This window comes from Euphorbia lathyris, chromosome 8, assembly GCF_963576675.1.
Source record: "Euphorbia lathyris chromosome 8, ddEupLath1.1, whole genome shotgun sequence".
In the NCBI taxonomy this organism is placed as follows: Eukaryota; Viridiplantae; Streptophyta; class Magnoliopsida; order Malpighiales; family Euphorbiaceae; genus Euphorbia; species Euphorbia lathyris.
The window spans coordinates 22618266-22640166 of NC_088917.1; the positions used below are offsets into that span (position 1 = coordinate 22618266).

A 21901-nucleotide genomic window follows, 5' to 3' on the forward strand; every position below is an offset into this window, starting at 1 on the left:
TCGGCATGAGATAACTCACTCAGTGTGCATTTATTTCTAGGCATGTGATTTTGAATACAATCTTTAGACACACAGCATGGTATCACTCATTCATAGTGCATCATATCACATTTTTACTTAGGAATTTAAGACAGTGGATTAAACATACCAATGGCTTCTCTCAGTATGCTAAATTGCTCTCGTGCTAGAGGCTTTGTAAAGATATCAGCAAGCTGCTCATCTGTTGGTACATAAGTCAGCTTAATTTCTTTCTTGAGTACATGATCTCTGATGAAGTGATGCCTTATGCTGACATGCTTCATCCTGCTGTGCTGGATTGGGTTCTTTGAGAGGTCAATTGCACTTTTGTTGTCGTATTTGACTTCAATTGTCTTTGTTTGAACACCATAATCTTCAAGCTGTTGCTTAATCCATAGGACTTGAGCAACACAGTTTCCAGCAGCAATGTACTCAGCTTCAGTTGTGGACAGGGCTACTGACGCCTGCTTCTTGCTGAACCAAGATACAAGACAGCTTCCTAGGAAATGGCATCCTCCAGAGGTTCTTTTTCTTTCCAGATTGTCTCGGCCATAGTCAGCGTCAGTGTATCCAATGAGTGTAAAATCATGAGTATTTGGATACCACAAACCTGCATTAACTGAGCTTTGCAAATATCTAAGGATCCTTTTTACAGCTATGTAATGGGATTCCTTAGGGTTAGCCTGATATCTAGCACAATAACATACTGAGAACTGAATGTCCGGCCTACTTGCTGTTAAGTAAAGTAAAGAGCCAATCATACCTCGGTATAACTTGCTGTCTACTGACTTACCATTTTCATCAGCACAGAGGACAGTGTCAGTGCCCATAGGAGTGGATATTGGCTTACAATGTTCTAGTTCATATTTCTTCAATATCTCTTTGGCATATTTAGCCTGACTGATGAATATGCCATTCTTTCCTTGTTTAATTTGAAGTCCGAGGAAGAAGTTGAGTTCTCCCATCATTGACATTTCGAATTTAGTCTGCATTTGTTTGCTAAATTCCTTGCACATAGATTCATTAGTAGCACCAAATATAATGTCATCTACATATATTTGTGCCAGCAGGGTATCTTTACCCTTTCTCTTAATGAATAAGGTTGTATCAGCTTGACCCCTGACATAATCTCTAGTCAGTAAGAAGTTGGTCGGCCTCTCATACCAAGCACGTGGTGCTTGCTTGAGGACATACAGAGCCTTTTTGAGTTTGTAAACGTGGTTTGGGAGCTTAGAATCCTCAAACCCTAGAGGCTGATTGACATAGACCTCCTCGTTTATTACTCCATTAAGAAATGCACTTTTAACATCCATTTGAAACAGTTTAAAATTCATATACGATGCATATGCACATAAAATCCTAATTGCTTCTAGCCTTGCCACTGGGGCAAAGGTCTCACCGTAGTCAATACCTTCTTGCTGACTGTAGCCCTAAGCTACAAGTCTTGCCTTGTTTCTGACTACGTTTCCTTGTTCATCCAACTTGTTCCTGAAGACCCATCTCGTTCCAATGGTCTTTTGGCTCCTAGGATGTGGCACTAGCTCCCACACATTATTCCTCCTGAACTGATTGAGTTCCTCTTGCATGGCATTCATCTGAATTCGTCATCCTCAGCTTCGGCAAAGTTCTTCGGCTCCTGTACTGAGACAAAAGCTACATTGCCGAGATACTTCCTTAGTTGATTTCTTGTCATCAGCGTATTTCCAGCTGAGTCAAGAATTGCATTTTCTGAATGCCCTCTTGGGACTCTTATCTCCTTGGGTAGATTTATGTCTTGTTCTATCTGTGTTTCAACATTCTCTGCAGAAGTAGATTGGTCAGTGAAAGTAATCTTAGGTTCGCTCTTACTTTTGGTCAGCCGTTTTGTGAAGGACTCAGTAGCTGGTTCTTGATCAGCAGGTGCTGAGTTTGGTTCATCTTCTATCAGCGGCTGGTATCTTCCTGCAGGGTCAGTTTCATCGAATTGCACATGTATAGATTCTTCTAATACTTGAGTTCTCTTATTAAAAACTCTGTATGCTTTGCTGTTTGTTGAGTAGCCTAGAAAGATAGCCTCATCAACTTTTGAATCAAATTTGGCTAAGCTATCTTTGGTATTTAAAATAAAGCATCTACAGCCAAAGGCACGAAAGTATACAATGTTGGGCTTTCGTCCTTTCCAAAGTTCATAAGGGGTTTTCTTAAGTATAGGTCTAACTAGAGCCCTATTCAGAATATAGCATGCTGTGTTAACAGCTTCTCCCCAAAAATACTTTGGAAGCCTATGCTCATCCAGCATTGTCCTCGCAATCTCAACCAGAGTTCTGTTCTTCCTTTCAACAACCCCATTTTGCTGAGGCGTTCTAGGAGCAGAGAAATTGTGGTCAATGCCGCTGGCTTCACAAAATTCAACAAACTTTTGGTTTTTGAATTCTCCACCGTTATCACTACGGATATGAGCTAATTTTAGGTCTTTCTCATTTTCAATTTTTCTAACCAAGTTTGAAAATGTCTCAAAGGTCTCATCCTTACTGGTCAGCAGGATAACCCATGTGTACCGAGAGAAATCATCTACAATAACCAAGGAAAACCTTCTTCCACCCAGACTCAGCGGCTGGACTGGACCAAAGAGATCCAAGTGTAGCATTTCTAACGGACGCTTAGTTGAGACAATGTTTTTACTGTGAAAAGATTGCTTGGTTTGTTTTCCAGCTTGGCAAGCATGGCATAATTGATCTTTTTGAAATTTAAGTTCAGGCAGTCCCTCAACCAATTGCTTTCTTGCTAATTTGGCCAGGAGGTCCATGCTTACATGACCAAGTCTCCTGTGCCATAGCCAGAAATTTTCTTCCTTTGTTACTAAGCACACAGTTTTTGAAAACTTTTTCTCTAAGTCTAGCATAAAGACATTATCTATCCGAAGGGCAGTTAAAATTAACTCATTAGTTTTACCCTCATATATTTTGCATCCATTAGTATCAAATATAACTTTTCTCCCATTGTCACATAGCTGAGCTACGCTGAGTAAGTTATATTTGAGTCCGCTGACTAGGGAGACAGATTCAATAGTAGGGTTACCTCCGATGATTCCTGAGCCTACTATCTTACCCTTCTTGTTGTCTCCAAAACTTACACTCCCTCCTCGTTTACGTTCAAACGTGATGAACTGAGTTTCATCACCCGTCATATGCCTTGAGCATGCGCTGTCAATATACCACATCTTTGACTTCTCGGCACATCTCAGGCTTACCTGCATTGTAACTAGTTACTTTTAGGTACCCAATTCTTTTTGGGTCCTGACTTGTTAGGTGCAACAGGTATAGCATCATATTTTATTTTATGGCGACATACATGGATAGTATGGCCATTCTTTCCACAGAAGTCACAACTGACCTTATGTTTAGGATTTTTTACTGACTTGTCAGCACCCCAGTGCTGAGCGTGCCAGCACACTTTAGTAGTGTGTCCTAACTTCCCACAAAAGTCACATTGGACTTTTCGCTGGGGATTTCGTCTCTGCTGAGTACCTTGGTACTGTGTACCTAGATACTGAGTTCTCAGCGGAAAATTGTTTTTGTTTGGAACCTTTAATTGGTTCTGAATGGTTGTGACATCCTTCCTCAGTTTCTTTGAAACTGACTAGACTTTAGAGACAGACTCATGAATGATTTTCATATTTTCATGCAAAACTGAGTTGTCTTGAAGAAGGTATCTGAGGTCACTCAGTTTGACCTCTTCTACTTCATCACAGCGCCGGCTGAGTGCTTTAATCTTCCTGTTACACTTTTTAACAAGTGTATAGAGATCACTCAGGGCGTTACCCATTTCATTTCTGAGTTGAGAGAGTAAGATTACCTCATTAGATTGCTCTTCATTATCTGACTCATCAGATTGGTCAGCATGCTTAGAAATGCATGGCTCAGCAAGTTCGTCAGCCATAAAGCATATCTTCGCTGACTCGGTGGCCTCAGTTTCTGTTGATGAAGATTCATCACTGTCACTCCAAGTAGCCACCATTGCCTTCTTCCCACTTTTCTTGTCTTTCCTCAGCGTGGGGCAGTTTGACTTAATATGGCCATCTTGGTGGCACTCAAAGCATGTAATGGGCTTTGAGCTGTCCTTTCTGTATTTGCTGTCGCTTGAGCCAGCCTTATACTTATCAAACTTTTTGTAAGGCTTTTTAGAATATTTGTCGTTCTTCCTGAACAGCCTCTTCATCTTTCTTGTGAACATAGCCATCTCCTCATCATCAGTTGAACTCCCGTCAGTGGAGTCAGCCTTCATGACAAGTGACTTCTGCTTCTTGTCATCAGATTTTTCCTTCACCTCAAAGTTTTTCATGGATATCTCATGGGTCAGCAATGAACCGATGAGTTCGTCATATTTGTAGGTGGTTAAATCCTGAGCTTCCTCAACTGTTGTCTTCTTTGCTTGCCAGTCTTTTGGAAGACTCATGAGTATCTTTTTGACTTGTTCTTCCTCAGTGAAGATTTTCCCAAGTCTCTTGAGCTCATTAATGATGTTGGTGAACCTTGCGTTCATGTCTGAAATGCCCTCATCATTGTTCATCTCGAACAGCTCGTACAGTCTCATCTGCTGATTCACCTTGGATTCTTTTACTTTGTTTGTTCCCTCGTAGGTGACTTCCAGCTTCTTCCAGATCTCTTGTGCCGACTCACAACCTGAGATTTTGTTATATTCTGCAGCATCGAGCGCACAGTGAAGCATATTGATAGCCGAAGCATGGTTTTGAAGCTTCTTAAGATCATCCTCTGTCCATTCAACCTCAGCTTTAACAACTGACTGGCCAGCAACAACTTTCACAGGTACAAACGGGCCTTGGACTATAGATAGCCAGGCACTCATGTTTGTAGCTTGAATGAAGTTCTTCATCCTATTCTTCCAAAAGGTATAGTTTGACCCGAAGAATAGGGGAGGCCTGGTAATGGACAGCCCCTCAGGTAATATCTGAGTTGTCTGGTTTCCAGGGAGAAACTGAGTGCTGTTTTCGCCCATGGTATGGATCAACTCAAGGTTGTTAGACCTTTAGTAATGAGCTTTTAAGCTCTGATACCACTTGTTGGTCCCTTGTAAGGTTGCAAATATAGTTCCAAGGGGGGGTTAGGAACTATTTTACCCTTTTTAATTGATTAGGGCAAATTTCTTTTTCTTAAGAAAAGATTATATGACAGCGGCGCTGATCAATCGACAAGACACTAGCTTAGTCAACTAGTGACTAGGTCAGTTTCGTTGCTTAGGTCAGGAAATAGCACTCAGAGTCTATTCCTGACTTAATTCGTTGGCAGCACACAACTCAGCTTGACCTCTTTTACTTGGTCAGTTTTAGTTTGTTTTAAGCAAGCAATATAAATAAGGAGTTAAGGTTTAGAAATACTTCACTCAGCAGATTTATTCAGGTTCGGCTTCTTCTAAGCCTACGTCCTGTCCCCGAAACACTTCCGAGATTTCAAATCCTCTACTGAGCTCTTTAAAGGTAGAGCCTCAAACCTTTTACAATATCAGCAATTGAGTATGACAAGAGTACCTTCCTCTATACTTCTACTCAATCCTAATCTCTCCGCTGAGTACTTAAAACCGAGTACTCAGCCTCTCCTTTCTATTCCTAGAAATGATTAAGATTTGTCCTAAACAACAATTGCTAGAACACCTTAGATGATTGAGGATCAATCACTCTAGACTTTTACACAAATGAATAAGCTTGTAGTGTAAGAATTTGCTTTGCTTTTGATGGAGAACTTTTGTATATGTTTGATCAGCGTAACGGCTTTTGCTCAAAGTTCTCTATTGAATGTGGATTCTGAATGCTCTATTTATAGAGAGCTGTGAGAGCTTCTGGTTATTTCGAATTTCGAAATAACCGTTGGAGGGAAACGGCTTCATGTCGCTTTCACTCAGTCTGTTCAGCAGTTCTCTTAGCCAATCAGATTCCAGCATCTTCTGTTCTTCGGTCAGTGTGGCAGTATGTTCCTCCAAATCGGGTAATGTCAAACAGACAGCTTCCTGCGTCTTCTGTTCTTTACCAATAGAGGAAATACTTGGTCTGGAAGTTGCTTTGTGGTCAGCGGCTGTCTTGTACGTTTTGTCGAGACAGCTCAGCAGCTTCATACTGAAGTTGTCTACGTGGATCTTCTCGATCCTTCATTGGTGAGCTCCGTTTCAATACTCAACGGCAGCGTTTTGAAATACGCGGGCTGAGTGATCTTGGGCTTGTTTGACTTGGGCTTTGACTTCTATATAGGGCTTGAGCCTTATGATCTTTATATCTTATAATAAATTATAAACTCAACATTGAACAAACACATTAGTAACAATAAATCAAAGCATTTAAACTTAGTGTGTTGTAGAATATTTAATTTCACTTAATTAATTTTGTCAAATCAAAATCCTGTGGAAAGGTGTTTCAACACTTATTTGCCACAGCTTCACTACCTCTGAGCAGTGGTGCTTTCAACCATTCCCCCCATTCTCTTTTAATCGCTTCCTGCTGTACCGTAAACAACTTCTCGCAAAACCTCTCAGTGTGGCCAAGCAATCCGCAAATATAACAGAAATTGCCCAATCTCTCATACTTAAATGTTATATAAGCCCACTCTGTAGTACCCTTCCGAATCTTCTTAACACGTTTAAGGGGCTTCCTAACGTCTAGCAACACACGGGGCCTCATAAATTGCCTGCGCATACCTGCATTATTGTTCATGTCATATTCTTCAAATTTCCCCAGGAAATTCCTGATCTGCTTGCCAACAACCTCGGACATGGAACCAATAGGGAGCTCATAAACCTGCACCCAAAATGCTGCTTCATTCAATTGTACCTCTTCTGGAGATGGCTCATCCTTCCATTCGGCTAAGATAAGTAGGTGGTTATCAAACGACCAAGGTCCCCCTGCTATAACACGTGATCTATCCACCTCATGAAAGAATTCAAAAACAAAGCGATTGTTGTTGAGTTCTGAGATTGCTACCCCCTTCCCGGACGCCATATCATAGCAAGCCTTGTTTTCATTGCGCCTACATTGATTGTTCTATCTGTCAGAAATCTCCCAACAAGGGACAGCCCACCATTCTTGGCTATAGGGTTCGACGGCGGTCCCCTCAAGTCCAGCTCCTCTTCCTCCCCGTCATCCAGCGATAGATTGTTCAAGGAGTCCTCCATCAAACAGGTGGTATGCGTACCTTGGTGATTGTGGAGATAATGGAATTGTCTAGCAAAATCACACTGAAACCAAACACAGCAGCAACAAAAATCTCAATACAGATATTCCGAGCCAGAACAAAAATCCGCGATGAGGAGGCGGTGGAATTCTGGTACCGGCAAACGTCAAACTCTCACAGAAGGAGAGAACGGAAAACTCCCACACGTTCGTTCGTGGAGAGACGGTTATTTAAATTATGAGTTCTTGATTTGTTAATTTAATATATTAAATTTAATTGTACACGCATTAAATTATTGGTTGATGAGGTATTTTGTTTTTTCTTAATATTAAATTCAATTAAACATGTGGCATATTTTAGATATGCTTGGGATTATATTTTGGGTTATCGTTGATTATTAGATTTACAGACAGTGTAATAGTATAAACATGCTTCTTGAAGTGTCTAAATTTATTTAACGGGTTATACTAGCATTTGAATTTACTAATTGATACAATAATTAGTCTGTCAATTTATTTAAAATAATATACATTTTCATTTGCGATGAATTAATCATGTCACTTTTAAAAAAGTTCGAATAGAAAATGAAATATTTTAAAAAAATTACTTCCAATAATAAGGTTAAAATAGCCCTCTAAATATAAATTTCTGACTCCGAAGCAAAGATTGGCATCTATGTTTTCCAAAAAATACTAGTTGGTGTTTTTTAATTTCATTTTCTATTAATATATCGATTTGGAAACTAACGCATGGGAAATGGAGACTTACTGGTTTTTATAGTTGTGTAGAGCAATCTCCTAGAAAAGTTTCTTAGAGCATTAATTAAGGTTCATAGTTTTTGGAAAAGTATCAATTTAGGTTTCACGTACAAAATAGTATCAATATAGACTTAACGTTTAAAAAATAGTGTTAATTTAGGCCTCGATAGCGGAACGTGACATGTCATTCATATTACTTGGTTAAGTTTTGGTTTCTCTCTCCATATACAATTGACAAAACTTAATGGAGTAATATGAATGAAATGTGACGTTCCGTTTTCGATGTCTAAATTGATAAATTTTTTAAATGTTAAACTTATATTGTTGTTATTTTGTAAGCGGAACCTAAATTGGTACTTAAAAACTATAAACTTATTTTGATATTGGAGCTCCTTACCCCTTCTCTAAAGCAGATTTTCATATAGCCTTCGTTGAAATACATCCTGAAATACATCATTATAATGTTAACAGTTAGATTATCGATTCGATCATTCCTCCCAGAGTCTATCTTTCCTATCTTTTGTCAGAGCTTAATATAAGATATATGATTGAATCTTAACTATCAGTTTGAGCTTTTAGTTCAAACGGTTTCATGACATGGTATCAGAGCTGCTTGGATCAAACGGTCGAGAGAAAATCGGAGACAACGAGTTTCTTAAATTGCAAATTAGATGGGTAGATACTGAAGATACAATAATTTGGAATGGGATTTGATATGGCGTCTAAAAGTTCTTGTAAGTTAGCCATAGAGGTGTTCAAGTCTAATGTACATTATCACGTTTCGAGGGATGGGCAAAAAATCTAGCAAACGAAAGTGTCATTCAAAGTTCGATATTTCACTTGGCATCTGGCTCGGGCTAGTATTGGCTCGATTTTGCGTGTTTCTTATGGTGACTTTGAGGCTTCTAGGACTTCCAAAATTTTCGGCATTGATGAGGTCCACAAGCAGTGGCGAATACATGGGTAGTTCGGTGGGTGGGGGCAATTTTGCATGCGTGTGTGTAAAAAGATTTTTTTTTTTTACTAAATCGAATTTGCTAAAAATTGGACTTTGGAGTGCCTAACATACAATTTTTTTTTTTTTTTTTTTTTGGAAATTTGGATTTTAGATGAGCCTAATAGTCCAAAAAAAAATTAGAAATTTGGATTTAGAGCGACCTAACAGGCAAAAAAAAAACGAAATTTTAGAAAAGGCCTAACACTTCTCGGGCCATTTTGGGGGTGCTAAACTAGCACGTCATTAATATTTCTTGGAGACAAGGGGCCGGAACTATCCCTGATCGGATCAATTTATCAAATACTCAATCAAAGTTTTAGGTCAAATGCCCAATTTAATTAAATACTTAATCACAGTTTAATCAAATCCTCAATTTAACACTCTAATCCTTAAATTTTGTGGAGACAGGAGTCGGAACTACCCCCTGATCATGGTAGTTCTGGCAGCTGGAAGGGCCATGCCTCCTTGGGCCCCTCCCTATATACGCCCATGTCCACGAGGGTGAAGTTTTGGCAATTTTTAAAGTTATTTCTTAGGTAGCTTCTCGTGGTTTTACGAGAGTGATTTTCAAACCGATGCTAACCTTATTATTGATGCTCTTCATTCTTCTACAATTGATTAGTCCGAGTTCAAGATATTGTTAAGTAACATGACTCTTACTCAGTCAAGCATGTTAAGTAACAACCTAATCATTTTCCTAGTTATCTCATTATATAACTTGTTCTACTACCTATCATTTATTCCGAGTTTTATTTCTCTTGTAATGCTTTCAATTTTTCCTTTTGAGGAGAAATTCTACAATACTCCCGATACAATAAATCTGTCCAATCAAATAATACACATTTATTTCTTAACATCAATCATCTCTCATAAATTGGCATACATCATTCTTTTGACTGATCGGATATGTTACACCCAATATATAATTGGAGTTCTCCCTTTTAACACTCATTAATATTCCTTATTTATTTCTTGAAAGAACAAAAAAGAAATTAATACATAAAACTAAAAGATAGTCTAAAAATAATAATATGATAGTCTTAGAATAGCTTTTTTTTTTCCTTTACGTAAAAGGTAAGGTATGTGCATGTAATTAGAAAATATACACTTTTATTTTTTCACTTTGAAAAATGCCAATAATGATACATCAGAACTACTAATTAAAATTAAAATTTCCAATTCTCAAATTCAAAATGAGGAATCTGAAAATGGTGAATTTTTTCTGTAATGAGATATGTTTGTATGGCTAGGGATTCAACTTACTCATATGGTTAAAAAGCATAAACCGTCCATTAATATTAAATCCATCATTATAAGGCAATTACTACTAATATTATCCATTTATTCACTTCATTGGTAATCGAACCAATACTGTTTTTTTCCATTCTTATTCTAAATTTTCATAAAAAAAATTCCTTAGAAAAAAAACCTAGGAAAGTGATTATTTCCATTTACCATATGTACCGATTGTGAAAGTTCCGATCCGATGCTAAAAAAAGTTAAAATAGAATTGGTTGTCTGACTGTGAAAGTTCTGATCCGATGCTAAAAGCAAATTAAAATAGCATCGATTTGCCTGAATGTGAAAGTTCCGATTCAATGCTAAAAACAAATTAAGATAACATCGGTTGCCCGATTGTGAAAGTTTCTATCCGATGCTAAAGTTAGATAACTTGGTTTAGAGAATTAGTTGCACTAAAAGTAGTTTAGTGTTTTTTTTTTTTTTGGAAAAAAAATATTAAGTAATTTAGTTAAGATAGTGTAGATGTACCTTGAAAAACCAATTGCCTTTATATAGGTGATGAAAGTCCTAATCAGAATGAGAATATTTTTTTTAGCCTTAACCATAATCGATGAACTTTTTTATAAAAAAAAAAGGAAAAAAAACAATACTAATTATATAGGATTTAATGGTACAATGCCATTTTAAAAGAAATTGAATGTGTAATTATAATTTTATTTTTTTAAAAAAAAAAATTACGATTTAACTTTTTTTTTTGTAACAAGGAGGGGTTAGAACCCGAGCAGAAAAAAAGAAAAAACACAACACATCTAACAAAACATTAAGATCTAACACGTCGAACCGTTGCTGCGCCGTTCATGTCAGCATCAAGGATATTCTGGAGGCCTGCAGGTGGCACAACACATTCGTCGTGACCTAGAGAGAGAGTTCCCGCAAAGTTCACCAACCAATCAGCAGCTTTATTACATTCTCTGAAGATATGAGCCACTGTAACATCCCAATTCCGCTTCATGAGCATCTTAACCGCCTCAACAAACCAGTTGTATCCGTGATAACAATTACCGCTTCCATTAACCAGCCCCACCATCTCCTTTGAGTCTGATTCAATCAAATTCCCATTAATTTTTAAATAATAATATAATTCTTAATTTAAAAAATGAATTAATATATAATAATCAATATAAATACAAGGCTAGATACATCATTTGCGGGTTGAACTTTGGTCCTTGAACTTTTAAAATATACCGATAGCCTCCTTAACTTGTGTAAAATGTAATCAATGAATCACTCAGTTAAAAAAAAAGTAAGTTAAATGCGAAAGATGTATTGCACGCGTTTAATAAAAAAAATAAAACGAACAAAGTCGTGGTATGCAGTTCTAATATTAGAGAAGCCTAGTTTTATAGTTAAGCAAGTAAGAATTTCATTTTTAATATATTCTAAGAATTATATAATAACATTCTAAGCGCGTGTAACACATCTTCTGCATACAACTTACTTTTTTACAACCGAACGATTAATTGATTGCATTTTACGCAAGTTAAGGGGGCAAATGAACATTTTATACAAGTTGAGACAACTGTTGAAATTTTTTGAAATTTTAGGAGACCAATCAAACTTTTGAACAAGTTCAGAGAGCAAATAATGTATTAAGCTTAAATAAAAATTTAATAAAAGACCTTAAAAATGATTGAAGTCCCTTAACTTTTAGAGCCTCCATTGTAGTAGAGCTGATCTTGTACAAAGTGAACATTTAAACCTCGTTGTTTTAAAATGTGTCTATATATATTATAGATATATATTACTAATTCACTTTCTTACACCTTTTGATATGAAATTCAGTTTATGTATGCTCTGATCGCTAATTCTTAAAACTTAAGCCTTCTAATAGTTACATCTAACGAATCGATTCGTTACATTTACAACATCCACTAGGTAAGTCGTTAGGTTTGCTATTTTTGGGTGTTATCAAATACAATGGATAAAAATATAGTGTTATACAGTGATAGATTAGGAGTTATTATTTGGTGATGTTTGTGGTGGTTTTTTTTATGATTTATAAATGCTAAATTAATATTTTTGAAATATTCTAATATAATAAAAATAAAAGCTCGTCCACGGGTTATACAAATTTTTTGACCAGTGGATACTCAAATTCTTCCGATTCTTCCAACCTCTTCTAATTTTTTTTGACCACCAGTTGGTGCTGAAATTCCTAACCCTTTAGATCCCTCCTTGGTGTTATATGTTTATAATAGGAGGGTTGGGGTTGAAAAAGAATAAAGAAAGTAAAATTCTGAAAATGGTAGTTAATGAAGAAGAATGGTAAACTGACAACTTCGATAACAAATTGTTAAAAAAAAGACAGTTATTATCGGAATTAGGAAAAACCCTAAACAAAGAAACTCCAAAAACCTTAACAACTTTTTTAATGTTGACTTGATGTAATTACAAATCAGACCAAACAAAACCTTAACTGGCACTGATTATCACTAAAGGTAATCCCTTTATTTTATTCATTTTACCCTTTTTGGATTTTACGCGTATAACTGGTTAAACTTGTCATTTTCTTTCACTACCTACGAAATAATTCAATTTATAAAGTAGTATAAATTTACAGCGACACATTTATTTGTTTTAACTATAGTATTTACTCACCAATTAACCCGTCCATAAACGATATTATTTAGCTTGTCGTGGAACAATCTGTACCGAGTAGGGTGTGCGTTTTGAGAAGACGAGAGCGGTACCGACAAATAACATCTCCGAACTTCGAATGGTCTTGACAAGGAGAACTAATGGTGTCAACCATAATTTTGACATACGTTTCAAAAATCACTCGTTGTAACCCTTTAGCTGAGCGAGACCCAAAGCAAAGCCTCTAAAAGAGGAATAGCTTCACATTCTTTAATTGACGGCTGCCCAAAAATCTATGCCGGCTTAGCTTTCATAAAAGAACCTCTCAAATATTAGAGATCTGCACGAATTCCTACATGTAAAGGATCTAAGAATAAAGCAGCATCGGTATTGCATTTTAACAATCATTAAGGAGATTTGTGTCACAAAATACAAGAAGCAACTGTAGTACGATGCCAAGTTGCCTTATGAAGTTCGCTCGCTCTCAAACAATCACAAAAGGAGTTCATGGCTAAGAAAACAATATGCCAAAGATGAGTATTTTCGCTCTATCAATATTTGACATTACGCTACATTGTAATAGGTTTTTATAGATTACTTATTTTGCATTCATTAATTATTGTTAATGATTTTTTTTCTTTTAAATTATTTGTAACTCTACTTTTCCTAAATTAAATTTTTATTTATAAGACTAAGAAAATTAAATTTCAGTTTTTTTTATTAAATATTGTTTGAAGATTTATAAACAACTAAAAATACTATTGTAATTTAGATATTTCATATGTATTTTGACAGGTTTGAAGTTCGATTCCCCACTCCATCAAAATTTAACCACATTGATAGATGATCTGTAAATTCCACTGCAAATTCTCATCGAGATCTGTGGTTTGTCCTGACATTGGGAGTGGATAGACCTACTCCTACCTAAACTTTTGTTAACAAAAAATATCGTTATTCACGTAAAAAAATTAACACACTGTTGTACAAGTTATATAAATATATGGATATTAAAATAAATTTATACTAAAAAAAATAAATAAACAAATTTATGCTGACTTACTAGTAATATATACATCCTATAAAATGTAGCGCCATGTAGGAGAAGTTAAATAAATTATTTATGAAATTACATATGTACCCAAATAAGAGCTACAAATTACAAAAATGCCATTATATGTACATTAAGTACAGTAGCCCATTCTAGCATGTAGACAGTAGAATTCCCATTACTTCCAGTTCCGGGCGGCTCTGCCAGCTGGCTTTCCTTTTTTTCCCCTTTTAATATTATTTAATCATTAATTAAATATTATTATCAATAGTGTTTACCTAGATAGATTCTGAATCACCAAATAATTTTTTTGCATTTATCGTTAGATCTAGATTTATTAAATCTAAGTCTTAGAATAGTTTGAATTTTCACCATTTGATTCTAATAAACCTAGATTTAACGGTGAATAACCAAATTTATTTGATCGTTCAGATGTACTACTGATATTATTATAATATAAATTCATAATTAGCGATGATTAAGGGTTAACTACGTCGCTACTTAGACCTTTATATAACAACCTCCACGTTTTCCTTCCTTCTCTCACTTTGACTCACTTTCACTCAATTCCACCCATTTTCTCTGCTTCTTTCTCATCACACTCTCCTCCTCAAAACCCCCATAAAAAAAACTCCATCTTTTTTTAATGGCGGAATCCGAGTCCAGCTTTAACTCCTCCTCGCCGGAATTAATGTCTCCCGACGAGAATCCGATTAATCGGAAGCTTAATAAGAGGCCGAGAGACAACAGTAAACACCCGGTTTACAGGGGGGTCCGAATGCGAACATGGGGGAAATGGGTATCGGAAATAAGAGAACCCCGGAAGAAAAATCGGATCTGGCTCGGAACTTTTTCTACTCCCGAAATGGCTGCACGTGCGCACGACGTGGCTGCTCTTAGCATTAAAGGTGACTCGGCGATTCTTAACTTCCCAGAACTCTCTGACTCGCTGCCTCGACCCGCTTCTAACTCGCCCCGTGATGTTCAAGCTGCGGCTGCTAAAGCCGCTTCAATGGAGTTTAGTAGTAATAATGCGTCGACTTCGACTTCGTCGGAGGTGGCGTCGTCGGAGTGTGATGTGGCGACGCCGGAGGAGTTGAGTGAGATAGTGGAGTTACCGAGTTTGGGAACGAGTTTCGAGGAGTCGGCGCCGGAGTTGGTTTTTGGAGATCCGTGGCTATATAATTCGCCGTGGTACGAGGATTATTTTTGTGATCAGTTATCATCGGTTATGCCTGAAAGTGTGATTAGTAGTGGTTTTGAGCTTTTATTATGGGAAGATTAGTCTTCTTAATTACTTTAATTAGTGTTTTCTTTTTCTTAATTTTAGTGTGTTTTTGTTTTTTGGAAATTTCTGATAAACCCTTTTTTTTTTTCTAATCTTATTCAAGGGAAAAAGATACTATCCTAATTACTTGTGAAAATGAGTTCTATATTTCAATTTTTACTATTTGATTTTCGTATTTGTAGTCATTATTTGGCTCCAAATAATAAAATATAGTGTTTCGTTATGATGGAGAAATAACTTCTGATTTCTATTTCGAAAGAAGAATCAATGGCAAACCGTAACATCATACTTCATACGTGATTGTCAAAGTAAGTTATTTTTAACGTTTACTGTTCTATTCACTTTTTTTCTTTGTTTTATTTTGATTGCTTTGGAGTGACTTTATTATAATAAAAATAATAGTTTCTTATTGTTTGCGAAAATGAGTTTTATATTCGGTTTGATTTTCTTGTTATAGTTTTTTTCCTCACTTCAAACTCTATAATATAAGGCGCAAATTACTCATGATAGTTATTACTTTCATTGTCACCTTTCAATTTCGAAAGCAAAAATTATTCCCTGAATTTTACGTTTTATTATCATAATAACTCTTTTAACGTTGATCAAGATGATCACTCCAATAGGAGGGATAATTCAATTTTAAAAACGATAGAAATTATATTTTGAGCAACTTTAATCTTTGAATTTTTTTTTTATTTTAAGATTATTTAGGTGTTGTTTGGTTAATAAGAAATATCTACAAGTTGTAATTCGAAAATTTTAAAATAGTGGTTCCAATTGAAATATAATTCTAAATAATTTTAGTTTTTGGATTTTTTTTTTTTCATTTAGAGATCATCAAGTCATTTTAATATGATTTTAACTTGTTCAAAAGATCATTATGTTAATGGAGTGTAAAGTTGAGAGGTCATAATGTTCGATTTTGAAGTTAATGAAAGTAACTGCAATTTAAGGGTTAAAGTAAGTGTATTATTAAAATCGAGAAGCAACTTATATTTATTACCAGTAATATCAACATATTAACAGCTAACAAGAATAAACAGTAGATATAAACAACTGAACTAAACCGATATGTGTTTTTTAAGTAATGACATTTGTTTGAATTAATATGAGAATTAGGAAACTTTTTTTTGCATAATTATTAGTATTTTCTACATCTAAAAGTGCATAAAAAAACCTATCCTATTTGCAAACAAAGTATATTGTATAGCCCAATTCAGAAATGGAGAATTAGTTAGTGAATAAATTAAATAAATAATTGTTAGTAGTTGGCCATATTCTCTATTTTTAGACATGTAATAATTGAATTGGGAAAGATACTCATGAGAATGAGAGTTTTGGAATTATTTCACCAATTGAATAATTTTAATTTAATTATCAAACATTAAAAAAACAATTTCATAATCCTTGGGACTTGCAAAAATAATTAAATAATTAAATAAAAATATAATTATATTTATATTAATATATTTGAGAATTATATATTAGTTAGGATGGGGTTATTCTAATGATAAATATGTTTCAACTACCATATTCCAAACATGGTTCTACTCTTGGTGTCCTTACATGTGTTTTTATACATAATCTCTTTTATTTATTTGTTTTTAATTATAAAGATTTTTAAGCCTGCCAAAGTATTATATTACTTTTTCCAGGTCTTATTTTTTTTTTTTTTTGTTTTTTTTTTTTTTGAAGAAATATTTTTTTTGTTGATAGGTCTTATTTATTTATTTGCTGATAGGTCTTATTTATTTAATGATAATCAGAAACTAGTAGAAAATAATATCAATAAAATGACATGACATTTTTCACATATGAGAATTTTAGTAGGGTCTATATGATTTTCTTTTACTATTCTTTTTATTTTTATTATGTAGTTGTTAGGATTTCATTAAATCACTATTATTTGTTTGGGCCTCCCTTATATATATATATATATATATATATATATATATATATATATATATATATATATATATATATATATATATTTATTTATTTATTTATTGGAGTAAAATACATTCATGGACTCTAAACTATAGCATTATTAGTATTTTTAATTCATTATATTAAAGTCCTTAAATTTTATACATAAAAATCCAAATAGAAAAAATCTGTTAAAAAGTTAATGAAATGATGATCTGAAAATATATATAAAAAGAAGGCAACAAAAAAAAATGAAGTCCCTAAATTTTAGTTATTTTAAGGATCAATATTTGATCAGTTATTTTTTCATATTAAGTTCTTGATCATTGATTTTGTTATGGATCTGATCCTTATTTAACTTTTTCATCGAGTTTTGGACAATATGAGCCTTTGAGAGATCAGCTTGTTGACGTAGACATTTTCACTTCCGTGTGACAAATAATACAAAAAAAAAACTTTCTTGACTAGAGGAAAGAAAGTAAAAAATAAAAAAAAAATTACAGAAATCGATTTCCACTAGGTTCTTTCAAGCTGGAAACCGAGCTTGGAAGAACATGCTAGAATTGAATTTTAGTGTTAAGAGAGAAGATCGATTTGACGATTCTATAATGCTGGAAATCGTATAGGAGAGGAGAATATCGAGTTTGGAGGAACCTACTAGAAATTGATTTTCGTAATTTATTTTTACTTTTTACTCTCTATCTATCCTAGTCAATAAACTTTTAATTTTATTTGTCCACATCAATAGGCCGAATCGCCTTAACGATGTGTGCCGCTCAAACTCAACAAAAAATTTAAATAAAAACTGAATCCATAATAGAATGAATGATCAAGAGTTCAATATGGAAAAATAATTGATCAAGGAGTTGATCTTTAAAACATGTAAAGTTGAGGGGTTTAATTATTTATTTATTTTTGCCTAAAAAGAAAGAGTTAACGATGTAATCAAATTTGTCTAAGATATCATTTCGTTCATTTTTTTACATAATTTTTTTTTATTTTTATGTTTAATGTTACAATAGTTCAAATTTTTTTTAGCATGAAATAAAATTTAGAGTATATTTTACCCCCAATTTATGGTCTCAAAAAGTTGAGGAAAAAAAAAAAAAAAAAACAAATTCTGAGCCACATTTTTGGCAAGTAGGCATGTCTTAATTTTGTCAATAGGAGGGCCCAAAAGCATTACAAGAAAATTGGTACATTTTAATATATAGTTTTTTTAGAAAAATAATATATAGGTATTTGTGATAGGAAAAAAAAAAGAAAAAACATGTATTTTAAATTGTAGAAAATGTGTACATTATTTTTTAACTTAATTTAATCTCGGATGCAAATGTTTTTGCTAGGGGTCATAATGTTTTACATAATATATAACACGATTTAATAAAGATAATCCGACTTAATATAACATCATGATTGATACCGTTATTATTTCTTTTTACATTTAATATATATAAATATATATATATATATATATATATATATATATATATATATATATATATATATAAAATGTGGAACATATAAATAATAGAACATTTTGACATGATAATACGAAATTACCACATCTATTTTTATTACGATTACATTTATACCGACCGCAATTAGTATAAGTTTAACAATAAATCAATTCTTAAAAAAAACAATAAACCAATTATTTTAAAAAAAAATTGATTACATCAGCATGACTTTATCTTTAATTTGAGATATATCAATTACTTTTACCCTTCAGTTTCGGTAATTAATTTACTTAAAGAGTATCATGTTTTGTCAAACTGGTTAGGTGTAATTCTTAGAGATATATTCGAGAGTGCACGTCCTTTTTGATCAATTGAGTTCATGCATGAGAGGTGCCAAGCGAATGTTGTCTCACATAATTTAGCTGCTTGGGCACGCTCTCTATCTAATTTAGAAATTCTCATCGAAGATTTTTCAGTTTGTGTTTCTTCTTGTATTCAGATTGTAATACAAGTTTTCTAGTTATAAAAAAACAAAATAAATATATGCAACATATTTAGTAAATCTTTAAAGTTGCTGTCGGCGGTGGATAAACTTAAAGAAAAAAAAAGTAAATCTTTAAAGAGTTGAGTGTAATAAGAAAATGTTAAATGCATATATATATATATATATATATATATATAGACACATCACGTAATATTTTTAAAATTATTTTATATTTTGAAAAATAGCAAGTAGACATAATTTAAATGTGAAATATATATTTAAAGTAAAAAATAAAAAATAGTCCATTTAATAACTATATATGATGGAAATTGTCATTAATAGATTGAATGACAATAAATAATTAAGAGAATGTCGGCTAGAGATCCTCTAGAGTTGAAATCTTCTAGAGTTGGTGTCACGTCCGTGACTAAATTTCTAGAATTTATATTTTGATATTAGTATATATGATAATTATTAGATGTGTGATTTTTATTTGGTAACATAGGAAAAGTTTGGAGTTAATTTGATGGTTTTAGATATAAATTAAAAGTTTAGAAATTTTTTAAAAGATTATATAAAATTAGAGGATCAAAAAGGATATTCATCAAATTTGATATATATATATATCGAGTAGGCGGTGCAGGCGGTTATGAATATATATATTATTTTCTTTTATTTTTCTTTTTCTATTCCTTTTAAATTCATCAGTTTTCTCTGAACCGTTTCTCCATTGTTTCTTTGATTTACGGATATTCGACCGTCCGAATCACTTGAAATTTAAAATATAGTATCCTTAGACATAGTTCTAAGTCCTAACCGAAGAGTTTTTGAGTTTCGGCAGTGTTTGGAAGGAAATGTCTTAGACAGAATTTAGAGGAGAATTGAACGGTTCAATTAGTAGCCAAGGTAAGTAACTATCAACTATATTTTGAGTTTTATGTATATAGATATATATATAAGCAAAGAATTTTCAGAAATTGATATTTAAGGATTATACGGGTATTTTGTAAATTGGGATTTTACATGATTTTGCTTTTTATTGTGAAATTATGGTTCAAATGAAGCTATTGACTATGTTTCTATGTGAATTTCAGATTTTACTTGATTATGTTGATTTAAGGCTTCATTTGGTTGATTTACATATATACATATATGTTTTTGGTTTCAATGTATATATATATTGAATAAAATTAATTTGATGATTTCTTACGAATTGTTTTTGGATTGAGAAATCTGTTGCGGTTATTATTATAGTTATTATTTTAGATTGAAGTCCAAATATGATTTTTATGATACAAAAGGGCTAATTGAAGCCAAATGATTTATGGTTATGAAATAATTTGAAATTTGATTGTGAAAGGAAATTTGAGTACGTTATGATTTTATGATTTTATATCCATCGAGAGTTATCCGGATCGGTGGTTTTATATTTAAAGGTTTTGTCCATCTAGGATTGCCTGGGGTAGGAGTTGTATTTGTAAGACCATACCTAATGGCGGTATGGCCAGAGTGCACGGCTGGTAGTCCTAACTGTTAGGCAAGGAACGAGATATAAATGAGATATCTCGATATTGTTCTGATTGATGTTATGATCTACACAGGTGGAATTCGAGGATGGATACAATATTATATATTTTATATGTTTTTGGTTTACTACTTTGACTATACGATGAACGTAAGTTTTGAGAATGTTTTATAAGGTTTTGATGATTATATTATAAACTTAAGTTTTGAGTATATTTTATAAGGTTTTGATTAAATCCCTTTATAAACGTATATATGTAGCTATGTTAAGTAAAGTTGGTTTTTATAGCTGATAGTTTCTTACTGAGATTTTTGTCTCACATTTTTAAATATTTTTAGATGAGAAAGTACAGGATATAAAAAAGATTGCCGACCGTTTAGGCGAGATTTGGAAGTTAGCTGTTTATTGTTAGAATTATGGTTAGAACTTTGATAGTTCAATTGTAATATAATGATATGTGGTTAAATTGGAGACTCCTAAGTATTGATTATGATCTTTCTATTTCACGTCCGATGCCGATTGAGGTCGTCTAGGGTCGGGTGTGACAGTTTGGTATCAGAGCTCTAGGTTAAATTCTTCGGACCTAAGATTGATAGTAATTGAGGAATATGAATATTTGGTGATAGTTAAGAAATAATCGATAGTAATTGAGGAATATGGATATTTGGTGCAAGCTAAGAAATAATTTGGAATTTTTCGAGGATTGAGTAATTAGCTAATGAGGGGTAAGAATGAGATTTGATGGTTAGTAACTATATAGGTGCTACTAGAAAATCAGATTCGTACTTGAATCTTGTGATGCATTTTTAGACCAAATATAGGCCGAATCTTTCATAGAGTCCTAAATGAAAGTTCTTTATTTTTGTCTTACGTTTTCCGGGGTTTTTGAATCGCATTAATCGGACTCCGTATGAAAAAGTTATGCTGGAGACGACATATGTTGGCCATTTTAGCTTTAAACCAGAATTTGGTTTTTGTTTGATTTTTCTCCTTAGTATGATTTGGAATTGATATTTGAGAGTTTAATAATGGCTGAAAAATATACGTATCTCGGATGTGAAGTAAGGTTAGGAGACTTTGAAATGATATGATGAGTTTTGAAGTTCATATATATGTGATTAAGAAACCGAAAATGCGGAGATTTCAATTAATTATTTTGGAGGTTGATTATAAATTGGAGCTTAGGATAGGAGGTTAATAAGTTATGGAATCGTAATTGGAATAAATGATATCCGAATTCAAAGTACAGATCTATTGTTGAACTTTATCGGGTTGAGGTTTAGAATTATGGAGAGTTATATAAATGATGTTTAGAGAGATACCGATGGTAGTGATCAATGAGAAGTAAAGTGGGAGAATATATT

General features: G+C 33.5%; 1 protein-coding gene across 1 annotated transcript; it reads left to right on the plus strand.

The window, feature by feature from the left end:
- Positions 1-14384: 14384 nt before the first annotated feature.
- Positions 14385-15302, plus strand: LOC136202128 (dehydration-responsive element-binding protein 3-like). The gene has a single exon (XM_065992618.1). The coding sequence runs from the start codon at positions 14501-14503 to the stop codon at positions 15137-15139; it is 639 nt and encodes a 212-aa protein (XP_065848690.1). The 5' UTR covers positions 14385-14500; the 3' UTR covers positions 15140-15302.
- The last annotated feature ends 6599 nt before the right edge of the window (positions 15303-21901 follow it).